The 12,309-nt window shown below is 46.2% G+C and overlaps 1 protein-coding gene across 1 annotated transcript in view; it reads left to right on the top strand.

Moving 5' to 3' along the window:
* The first annotated feature begins 3,876 nt into the window (after positions 1–3,876).
* The window catches only part of LOC310839503 (E3 ubiquitin-protein ligase TRIM7-like), a 32,013-nt gene continuing 23,580 nt past the window's right edge, over positions 3,877–12,309 (top strand). Inside the window, exons 1-3 of the mRNA XM_083728141.1 lie at positions 3,877–3,955; positions 7,154–7,579; positions 10,964–11,059. Coding sequence (XP_083584267.1) covers positions 7,166–7,579; positions 10,964–11,059 — 510 coding nt within the window. The 5' untranslated portion in view covers positions 3,877–3,955; positions 7,154–7,165. The remainder of the gene's footprint in view (positions 3,956–7,153; positions 7,580–10,963; positions 11,060–12,309) is intronic.

Genomic DNA, 12,309 nt, shown 5'->3' on the forward strand with positions numbered 1-12,309 from the left:
TTCAGCAGATTCTGGCCCAACACAGTTACTGTGTTGAGTCCCCACCCCAACCCCACTTTTGTGTGATTTATAGGCACAGAAACCCTGTCTGGGGAAAAATGAACCCAGCCAGGCAAAAATGTATAAAAAATTGAGTTCCTGTATGCCAAGAATCATGTTTGGGGCAAGGACTCTTGGTGAGAACCCCAGCAGAGATTTAAAGTAACAAAATATGCAGCAAGGTGAAATGTGAAAATATATGTTGTTACACCTTTAAAATAAACCATTCCAAAATTTCCCTCTTTCTCCAGCCTAAGAAAAGGCCAGACATTTAGCAAGTTAAAGATTAGTTTACTTATAAACTCCTCAAAGGTCCAGTTCATGTGCTTTTCCAAACACCAGTCAGGAAGGTTGCACAGGCAGTAAAACAAGTTATAAAGTGGTGAGACTTCCTAGGTTATTGGTACAGGAGTGGATGATGAGAGCCATGTTGTGGAGCAGCCAGCTCAGCCCTCTTCACAGCTTCAGCGGAGGTAGGCTGGAACACAACAAAAAGCTTGATTACCTATTTCCTCCCAGTATGAGGGGACATGACTGGCGATCACACAGGCTCCCCAGACGTTTGACGGTCTATTGATCCCTGTGCCCGCTTTCCCACTGCCACCAAACTGTTACTTTTGGGTACACACAGTCCAGACAGTTGTTAACATTAAACCAAATAAACAAGTTTATTTTATAAGCATTAACAAGTTTGTGGTTTCAGATCATTTTTCTTGTCAGTTTCTTAACCTTAGTTTCTTTACTGGCCTATACCTTCCTAATACCTTCTGACTGATTATCTCAACTGTTAGTTGACTCCTCTTAACAGATTCTCTCACTCCCACATCAAACTTGCCCAACCCACCGACTTCCTCCCTCTCTCTTCTCTAACTTCAGACTGACTTCTTAACAACTCTAACTCCTCCCCTTGGGTTCCTATTGGTTATTCATTTTACAATTAGTTAACCCTTTCCTTATGACCCAGTATGATGTCACACACCTAGGAGGGCAAATGCCACAGGGACATAGCTAAGTTTGGCAGGTCAGCCTATGCTATGGTAGTGTTTGGTGGTTGTAAAACGGGGGTACCAGACTCCTAGTTCCCAGCTTCAGGAAGTGTTCAAATCAAGCCCAGGCTATCCTGGTTAGGTGTAAGGAGGGCAGAGGAAGGGGCTCTGTGGCAGATGAATGGGGGGGGGGGGGAGCTCTACTCACTGATAGGAGAAAAAGCCAGTTTAGGGGAGAGAGCTATGTGAACTAGTGGGCTGGAATGGTGGAGCGAATGCCAAGCCTGAATTTTGAGTCCAAGGCTGTGGCTATGGGAGAAGACCATCCCTTTTGGGGTGTTATTACTGTGAACCCCTCCATCATAGGCTCAGGTTGTATATATAGTGGTACCTTGAGTTAAGAACTTAATTCGTTCTGGAGGTCCATTCTTAACCTGAAACTGCTCTTAACCTGAAGCACCACTTTAGCTAATGGGGCTGCTGCACAATTTATGTTCTCATCCTGAAGCAAAGTTGTTTTTTTCCTTCATTTTTTTGGAAAAGTTTTTATAATTAAAATAATTCAGCATTAATACACACATATTGCAAATATACAAGCATACAAATATACATTTCATACAATCCTTAAAAATGTTCAAACATACCTACACTCAATCCCACAGATAATTCCTTCTGGAGGTCTGCTCTTAACCTGAAACTGTTCTTCACCTGAGGTACCACTTTAGCTAATGGGGCCTCCTGCTGCCGCCGCGCCGCCAGAGCATGATTTCTGTTCTCATCCTGAAGCAAAGTTCTTAACCTGAGGTACTGTTTCTAGGTTAGCGGACTCTAACCTGAAGCATCTGTAACCTGAGGTACCACTGTATGTGTCAATAAACCATATATCCTGGAGACGCCACAGTCGGCTGTGCCTCAATTGCAAAAGGAAACACGAACCCTGCAGCAACGCCTGAAATGTCATCTTTCAAAGTTTGGGGTGGTGGTGAGCAACAGTATTAAACCCTGCGTGCAAGACCTGAGGATCTTGGCCAAATGAGGCCGCTTATCCCACTAAAAAGCCCCTCTTTTATGTTGCTTCCTTTCAACTTGTGTGCACAGAGAACTGGATTATCCAAAACATTGCTATGGACAGAAGCTGCTAATCTTGTTTTGTGGTCTTGGCAGTGATCCCTCTTTTTAACGCCAAGGACACACAGCTGTTCCACCTTTCTTCATCTTTTGACAGTTAGCAAAACCTAGTAGCAAAGGTGCATTTGCATGCAACCCTATTTGAGTCCTCGGCCAGTAAACCCATATTCCCCTCTTTTTCCCTTTCTCCTGCTGTGATGAGGCTGTATTTTAATGTTTTAATGTTGTATTTTAATCTTGTTTTTAAGTTGTGTTCATTCAACTTGTTTTTATTATTGCTTGTTAGCTGCCCTGAGCCCAGCCTTGGCTGGAGAGGGCGGGGTATAAATAAAAAATATTATTATTATTATTCAACTCCAGAGTCATTCACGACTGGACTTAACTGTCAGGGGTCCTTTACCTTTACCTTTTTATTGAGTTCTGTGAGGTTTCTTTCAAGGAAACACCAGATTGCAGCCATGTTACCTTCCAGATTGCAGCCATGTTACCTTCCCAAGGAATCTAGTTTTGGCTCAACCAGCCAGGCAGGACCTGGGAGGGGCATCACCTTAGGTTTTGCATATGGTAGGTGAGAGTTTGCACCAGAAGCTTCCATGGGCATAACCAGTATTTAGGAGGGGCAGGCTTTGTGTTTGGGGCGGGGGGGGGGGCAGAACTGAGTTATCTGTGACACAATTGACCAGTTAAGTATTTTATTTACTTACTTAATGGAGGGCAGCTGCCCCCCCCCCCCCGGCTATGCCCATGGCAGCTCTCCTGCTTCACCCTCAGACCCTAGAGTGAAATATTTTGATTTCCTTTTGAATAACACATAAAACACTACAGTCATACCTCATGTTACATCCGCTTCATGTTACGCTCTTTCAGGTTACATCCTGCGGGAACCCGGAAGTACTGGAAAGGGTTACCTCCGGGTTTCACCGCATGCGCAAAATGATGTCACGCACGTGTGCAGAAGCAGCGAATCGCAACCCACACGTGCGCAGACGCGCCACTGCGGTTGTGTTCTTTTCATGTTGCGAACGGGCCTCCAGAACGGATCCCGTTCGCCACCAGAGGTACCACTGTTTATGCATATATGGTGTACATTTTTTCCGTGATAATCTTAATTGCGTTATCCTTTTTCGTAAACCGCTTTTGGAGGTGTTTCCCTATAACTGAGACAGATATAAAATTTTATGAAATAAAAAATTAAAAAATACAGGGAGATTTCCCCTATTCCCCCCTCCCAAAAAAGCTCATAAAGATCCCATACCAAACAAAAATTAAAAATCTAATTTCATATCCTGGTGGGCTCTCCTTCCTTGGAGGTTTCTAAGCAGAGGTGTGATGGCCATCTATGACGGATGCTTTGGCTGAGATTCCTGCATTGCAGGGGGTTGGACTAGATGACCCCTGGGGTTCCCTTCCAACTCTTAAATTCTAATAATTCCTTACACGGAGGTTTCAGAGAGGGGACTCATCCAGCCACTTTGCACTAGGCTGGTCCCAGGTTCAAATCCCCGTGGGAGGCAGCTAACACTTCTTCCCAATTCTTCCCACCCCAGACAGCATCGCAGGTAGGGGTGGCAAGAAACGAGATTTCGGGGCGGGGTGCGTTTGTGTGTTGTAATTGCTCTTGGTCCGCCCCGCCCCTCTCCCCGATTGGCCGGAGGAGCGCAGCCTGAACCGTCCTGACCAATCCCAGGCGAGGCGCTTTCGAATTTTCAGCGGGACTAGCGCCTTTTATCCCCACTGTTTTGGTTTGTCTCCAATTCGCAGCCTGGGAAAGCGGCGCTCGCTCTGCAAGCGGAAAAGCTAAGGTGATGGTTTTGTACAGCAGGGCTGTGAGAAGCCCTTTTTTGGGGAGGGTGGGTTGCAGGGTTTGGGTAGTCCCTTGTCCTGAGCAAACAAAACAAGCCACCGTGCAAAAAATCCAAGCCTCCTCCTCTTTCGTAGAAATATTAGAAAGTACAGTACGTATTGTATTTGGTTGCATTTTCTATCCCGTTTTCCATCCAAGGAGCGCAAGGTGGCGCACGTGGTTCTCTTCCCGTTCAAAATTATGTGTAATTTATTCGTTTATTTCTGAATTCTTTTTTTAACTCTGTGTTTTAAATGGCTGTGATCTGCCCCGAGGCCTGGGTAGGCAGTAAATCAAATTCAGTCAAAAAAAAAAAAAAATGTATCTCTGGGTTGCTGTTCTTTTAATTTTAATTTACCTTAATTGCCTTCTGGATTTTCAGCTGCTTCTCATTTACCGTTTTTACTAGAGACTGCTTTGATTAAGCGGTTTATAAATGCTATTAGAATGAAAAGCGACACACGTGGGTTTAGCATAGGGGTGCGTAAGAGAAAGTGAGAGTGAGGGATAAGCGTTTCAAAGTTTTTTTAATGCCCCCCCCCCCTTGAGTTTGCAACAGGGTGTGGTTAGCAGCCAAGAAAGCTTCAGCTTTCAGCTCGGAGGCAAAACGAGGTAAGGCAGGAAGGCAGGGCCTTGCTGTTTCAATGTGTTGGCCCCACTTTGATTCACTATTAAATGCTGAACGTTAAATATTTCAGCTATTGGCTCCCCTTTCCCATCTATGGTCCATTTGTGCCACAGCCCCATGTAAAGTTTTATTCTACAGTGGTACCTCGGGTTATGAACTTAATTTGTTCTGGAGGTCCGTTCTTAACCTGAAACCGTTCTTAACCTGAGGTACCACTTTAGCTAATGGGGCCTCCCGCTGCCACCGTGCGATTTCTGTTCTCATTCTGAGGCAGAGTTCTTAACCCGAGGTACTATTTCTGGGTTAGCAGAGTCTGTAACCTGAAGCTTCTGTAACCTGAGGTACCACTGTACTTGAAGTGTGCCCAGTCGTATGTGAAATGGTATTCAGACATATTGTGAAGGCGTAACTTCTTCCTCAGGAGTTGCCTGCGCCTTTATTTTACTATTGTATTGTGTTTATATCACATTTTTCTCAGAAGAGCTCAAGGTGGCGTTCAGCATTTTCACCCACCCTCCTTTTTCCAAGGTTTTTTCAACAACCCTGTTAAGCCAAGAGTTGGAGACTGGCCCAAGGTCACCCAGCCAGCTTCTGGTTGTTGGGGATTTTAACACTGGTCTCCTGAATTTCTGTTTTTATAATGCTGTTTGTTTGCATTTTTTGTGTGTGAGAGAGAGATAGTTTTTTAGTCTCTATTTGTTATTTTGTTATATCCCCTGGGAATTTTAAAGTGGTTTAGGCATGGATTTTGAATGCGATAAAATCTCAAAAGAATACGGCTCTTGAGCAAGTGCAGAGTAATAATGACTCTGAGGCTCCTCTTCCAAAATTGCAAGTGTCGTTCTTCCTCCTCATAGGAAGAAAAGCACATTAAAAAGAAAAGGAGCCCTCTTTTGCCTTCAGCTTTGTCTAAGACAACAAAAGGACAAAAAAGCAGGATGTGGGAGAGGAAACATTTTTTTCAGAAACAGTTTGATTTGTAGAATTAAGTAGCAATGGAAAATTTAGTTTTTTCTCAGTGCACACAGCCAAGCTCTACAGATTCCTCTTTCCAGTCCATCTTAAGGAGCAAGAGTTGTGTCTGTACTTCCATAGGTGGTGGTTTGGGTGATGGTAAAGGAAGGGACGGATTGTCCCATATAAAAGAATCAGAGCAGCAGAGGAGTGAATGTAAAAGAACTGGGAAAACACATTAAATGAGGTGTGCGAAAGCAGTCATATGGACCCAGGGGATCTCAGTGGGTCTCCCTGCCCCCATCTCCCACAGTTCTAGGCAGGGAAAGGCAGTGCGGTGTAGTGGTTAGGGCTAGGACCTGGGAGACCAGGCTTCAAATCCCTGCTCGGCCATTTTGTTCACAGGGTGACTGTGAGCCGGTCATGCTCTCTGGTGGCCTTCCTCACAGGCTTGTTGTGAGGAAAGACCACGCACGCTTCCTTCAGCTCCGTATGGGAAAGGTGTGATAAAGACAGGGCTTGTTTTTAGCCGGAACTGAGTTTCCGGCACCTCTCAGGTGGGCGCCATTGCCATCCTAAGAGAACAAGAAGGTATTCATGGTGAGTTCTGGCGCCTCTTCCCCCCCCCCCCTAGAAAAACAGCACCGGATAAAGATGTACAGTGGTACCTAGGGTTACATACGCTTCTGGTTAAATACACTTCAGGTTACAGACTCCGCTAACCCAGAAATAGTGCTTCAGGTTAAGAACTTTGCTTCACGATGAGAGCAGAAATCGTGCACCAGCGGCACAGCGGGAGGCCCCATTCGCTAAAGTGGTGCTTCAGGTTAAGAACGGACCTCCGGAACAAATTAAGTACTTAACCCGAGGTACCACTGTACAGTGGAACCTCGTGTTACAGACAAGATCCGTTCTAGAGGCCCGTCCGTAACACGGAACTGACTCAAGCCAAAGCACCACATTTCCGCATGCACACACGCAATTTAGCGCTTCTGCGCATGTGTGAGCAGCGAAACCCAGAAATAACCCATTCTGGTACTTCAAGTTGCTGCGGGACACAACACAAAAACATGTAACCTGAAGCGGACGCAATATGAGTGTGACTGTGCAGTGGTACCTCGGGTAAAGAACTTAATTTGTTCTATAGGTCTGTTCTTAACCTGAAACTTTTCTTAACCTGAAGTACCACTTTAGGTAATGGGGCCTCCTGCTGTCCCCCCTCTGCCTCACGATTTCTGTTCTCATCCTGAAGCAAAGTTCTTAACCCGAGGTACTATTTCTGGGTTAGCAGAGTCTGTAACCTGAAGCGTCTGTAACCTGAGGTACCACTGTAGTGATAAATAAACGAAGCACAGCCTCTTTGGGTTGGACAAATTCATGGTGGACCGAACTATCAATGATGACCATATCAGAGGAAATGCTTTGCTGAATAACAGGGGGAAGGGAGGGATGTTGTCCTCACGTCCTGCTCACAGGCTTTTGGTTGGCCACTGTGAGAAAATAGTGCAGGCCTTCGATGGGCCTTTGGCCTGATCCGCAGAGCTCTCGCTAACTAAGCCTGTCCTTTTGCTTCAGAGGGAGGCAGCCATGGCAACCAGGAGTCCCACCAGCACGTCATTCTACGATGAAGTAACCTGTCCCATCTGCCTGGACTACTTCGAAGACCCAGTGACTGTAGACTGCGGGCACAACTTCTGCCAAGCCTGCATCACCCAATATTTGGGGGAGTCCGACGCAGACCCTTCCTGCCCGCTGTGCAGAGAACGGGTTGAGGCAAATAACTTCAGCCCAAACTGGCAACTGGCAAGCCTTGTACTCATCAAGAAAATTCAGGAGGAAGGACAAGTCGAGGGAAAGGATGGGGTATGCAAGACGCACGGGGAACCCCTGAAACTCTTCTGCATGGATGACAAAGTCCCCATCTGCGAGGTGTGCGACAGGTCGGACTTGCACAGAGGCCACAGCGTCTTTCCTGCTGAAGAGGCTTCTCGCCAGTATAAGGTAGGCAATTGCTGTAGCAGGTGGCTGAGGAGCAGCGTTCGAACTTAGCCAGGCGCATCTGTTAAACCACAGAGCCTAGGACTTGCCGATCAGAAGGTCAGCAGTTCAAATCCCTGTGACGGAATGAGCTCCTGTTGCTCGGCCCCTGCTCCTGCCAACCTAGTAGTTCGAAAGCACGTCAAAGTGCAAGTAGATAAATAGGTGCCTCTCTTGTGGGAAGGTAAACGGCGTTTCCGTGCGCTGCTCTGGTTCGCCAGAAGCGGCTTAGTCATGCTGGCCACATGACCCGGAAGCTGTATGCCGGCTCCCTCGGCCAATAAAGCAAGATGAGCGCCACAACCCCAGAGTCAGTCACGATAGGACCTAATGGTCAGGGGTCCCTTTACCTTTACCTTACCGGCCACTTGCGACCCATTGAAGATGCCTGGGTGTCAGGATAGCACCTGACATCTCCACCATCTAGGGATCTTTGGATCTGGACTGTTTCCTTTTCCTTTTTCTTCAATTTTTAAAATTAATTTTCACATTAATCACATAGAAAAGGAACAAGAAAAAAGTAAAAAAGAAACATTACAATACACAAAAAAACATAAAAAGAATTTTAACTTCCAAATCCTAATTTCATTACATTGATAACTGACTTTCTCGAATCCCCTCTAACTGAATTTCATTATATCACCTGATTAGCCGTTCTCCAAATTCATATTTCTAATAATATTAACTTCTTTCATTTACTAACTTCCTTTCCATTATTAATACTCCATTCCTTAATATTTATTAACAACATAATCTTATTCTAACCCTAGGCCTTTTTTTTACTTCCAAGAGGTTTCTCTTTATCTTATATTACAGTATTTAGCCAAATATTCTTTAAAATTCTTCCAGTCCTTTTGTGTCTCTTCTTTCTGGTCGCAGATTCTTCCAGTCAGGTCGGCCGGCTCCAAAAAATTCAACATCTTCATCTGCCATTCTTCTATTGTTGGTATCTCTTGTGATTTCCAGTTTTTGGCTAATAAAATTCTTGCCACTGTAAAGGTAAAGGGACCCCTGACAATTAGGTCAAGTCGTGGCCGACTCTGGGGTTGCGGCGCTCATCTTACTTTATTGGCCAAGGGAGCCGGTGTACAGCTTCCGGGTCATGTGGCCAGCATGACTAAGCCGCTTCTGGCGAACCAGAGCAGCGCACGGAAACGCCCTTTACCTTCCCGCCAGAGCGGGACCTATTGATATACTTGTACTTTGAGGTGCTTTCAAACTGCTAGGTTGGCAGGAGCTGGGACTGAGCAACGGGAGCTCACCCCGTCGCGGGGATTCGAACCGCCAACCTTCTGATCGGCAAGTCCTAGGCTCTGTGGTTTAACCGACAGCACCACCCGCCTCCCCTTTGCGCTATAGTGGCATACAAAAACAATCTAACATCTTTTGGGGCAATTCCAATCCTATTATTCCAAGTAGAAAGGCTACTGGATCTGGACTGTTTTCACACACTAATACCCCCATCCTGTAGAATTCTATCCATTATATTTTATCTGCACAGTCGGAATGAATATATTGGAACCCAAATGCTTCTTCTGTGCAGCCTGAGCGAGAGCAGTCACCATTAAGGAGCAGAGGCAGAAATAGGCTGATAAATATGTGGACTATCCCTGGATCAAGTGACTTTTAAAAGGGACGCTGATGGCACTGTGGTCTAAACCACTGACCCTCTTGGGCTTCCCGATTGGAAGGTCGGTGGTTCGAATTTCTGCGTTGGGTAGAGCTCTTACTGCTCTGTCCCAGCTCCTGCCAGCCTGGCAGTTTGAAAGCACACCAGTGCAAGTAGATAATTAGGTACCGCATGGCGGGAAGGCAAATGGTGTTCGGTGTGCTCTGGTTTCCATCACAGTGTTCCGTTGCACCAGAAGTGGTTCAGTCCTGCTGGCCACATGACCTGGAAAGCTGTCCGTGGACAAACGCCGGCTCCCTTGGCCTGAAAGCGAGATGAGCTTTCTCCGGCAAGTCTTGCCCAAAAAGTTCTTGCAAAACTAGGAGCCGACACTGATTGAGCGCTGGAAAGCCCTATGCAGATGTCCAGTACAATTATGGTTATCTCAATTTAAGCATAGTATTTAGTAATAATAAGTTTTACTTTGGTTTCAAACCTTCTGGGTTTCCTGTTTTCAGTTGCTGTTCGCTGTTCTGTTTTGCATTGCCTGGAGACGTTGGTATGTTGTTGTTGTTTCGTCATTTAGTCGCGTCCGACTCTTCGTGACCCCATGGACCAGAGCACGCCAGGCACTCCTGTCTTCCACTCCCTGCCGCAGTTTGGTCAAACTCATGCTGGTAGCTTCGAGAACACTGTCCAACCATCTCGTCCTCTGTCGTCCCCTTTTTCTTGTGCCCTCCATCTTTCCCAACATCGGGGTCTTTTCCAGGGAGTCTTCTCATGAGGTGGCCAAAGTATTGGAGTCTCAGTTTCAGGATCTGTCCTTCCAGTGAGCACTCTGGGCTGATTTCCTTCAGAATGGATAGGTTTGATCTTCTTGCAGTCCATGGGACTCTCAAGAGTCTCCTCCAGCACCATAATTCAAAAGCATCAATTCTTCGGCGATCAGCCTTCTTTATGGTCCAGCTCTCACTTCCATACATCATTACTGGGAAAACCATAGCTTTAACTATATGGACCTTTGTTGGCAAAGACGTTGGTATAAAAAGGTAAATGTACCCCTGACCATCAGGTCCAGTCGTGACCGACTCTGGGGTTGCGCGCTCATCTCGCTCAAGAGGCTGGGAGCCGGCGCTTGTCCGCAGACAGCTTCCAGGTCATGTGGCCAGCGTGACTAAGCCGCTCCTGGCAAACCAGTGCAGCACACGGAAACGCCGTTCACCTTCCTGCCGGAGAGTGGTCCCTATTTATCTACTTGCACTGTGAGGTGCTTTCGAACTGCTAGGTTGGCAGGAGCAGGGACCGAGCAACGGGAGCTCACCCTGTCGCGGAGATTCGAACCACCGACCTTCCGATCGGCAAGTCCTAGGCACTGTGGTTTAACCCACAGCGCCACCCGCTTATAGAAGGTGATTAATAGCAATAATGAAGCATGTGATCCCAAAGTTTCAACTTCTTATTGAAGTTCTTCCCATCTCTTCCCAAAATATCGCCACTTTGAGCAGGCTAGTCAGAGATGGGGACAAGAAGAAGAAGAAGAAGAAGAAGAAGAAGAAGAAGAAGAAGAAGAAGAAAAAGAAAGCAGTGACACTTGATTGTCCTGGAATAAAAGGGGGGGCGGGCAGGGCAGGGCAGAATCTGTTGTCTTGAATCGGGCTTTATTTTCTAAGGAAATGACTGGTTTACATCAGGTGGGTTGAAGTCCTGTCAGAGCTAAATGACTTTTCTGTTCTTTTCAGGAGAGAATTGGTGTCTATGTGAAGTCTTTGAAGCAAGAGAGGAAAAGGCTTGTGGACCGGAAATTAGCTAAAGATCAGAAAAAGCAGAAATGTCTGGTAGGTTTATGTCATTACGGTGGGGAATCTGTGGGCCAGTATTGACCGATGGACAGGGGCCACCCACCTATCAATCAAATGACATCATGGCCACGTGACTGATAAAGTCACCTGTGAAGGTCAACCTGCAGGACTGAGATGGGAAGGGGTTTACCTCTCCAGTACACTTCATGCAGACAATCTCTTGTCGGAGAGATTGTGCGTACGATACCGAGGCAAGGTGCCTCCTTTTCTGTACCCGCAAGTTCTGAACAACCAGCCGTGTCAGATTTTGTAATTTAGACCTGTCTGGCTTGGTGCCCTCAAGATTGTTTTAAAAATAAATAAATTATTAAGACTTTTCATAATGTGTTACACTAAAAAAACTTAATCTAAACAAAAATAAAATCAGAAAAAGAAGAATACAAATCCTCTCTCCATGGGGGAGCAGGGGCCAGTTGCCCTCCCCATCAGTAAAAATTAATACAAATCTGAAGTTCTGTCCTCCTTGCAAAAGCCTGCCCCCTCCCAAAAAATCCTGGCTACTCCCATGCCTCTCTCAAAGGTAGATCTTAAGTTTTATCCCACTACGAAAGAGGTAAACTCTCCCAGCTGTCCCTTGGGAGCTTCTCTTCCCATCAGTCCCAACAAGGACAACCAATGACCAGGATGGTGGGATTTGTTGTTCAGCAATATCTGACGGGCCCCAAGGTTCCCCAACCTGATCCACCCCCCACTCTCTTGGGGGCCCCCCATAAAAATTAAAGGGGGAAAAACTCTACATTTCCAAAATTATATTTCAGTTCAACAATTACTTTGATAAAATGCATATTTTGTTATGTGCAAATGGCTTTATATACCTATGAGGTCCATAAATTACCATATAGCATATATTCAACTGAAAACACAGCAACAATTTGTTGTTGACAAAGGACAGCTGGACATATAAAGGGCCCCATTACCTTCAGTAGCTTGTTGTTGTTTAGTCGTTTAGTCGTGTCCAACTCTTCGTGACCCAATGGACAAGAGCACGCCAGGCACTCCTGTCTTCCGCTGCCTCCCGCAGTTTGGTCAAACTGATGCTGGTAGCTTCGAGAACACTGTCCAACCATCTCGTCCTCTGTCGTCCCCTTCTCCTTGTGCCCTCAATCTTTCCCAACATCAGGGTCTTTCCCAGGGAGTCTTCTCTTCTCATGAGGTGCCCAAAATATTGGAGCCTCAGCTTCAGGATCTGTCCTTCCAGTGAGCACTCAGGGCTGATTTCCTTCAGA

The sequence above is a fragment of the Podarcis gaigeae genome (assembly GCF_964106915.1).
Source record: "Podarcis gaigeae genome assembly, chromosome: 2".
Classification (NCBI taxonomy): Eukaryota; Metazoa; Chordata; class Lepidosauria; order Squamata; family Lacertidae; genus Podarcis; species Podarcis gaigeae.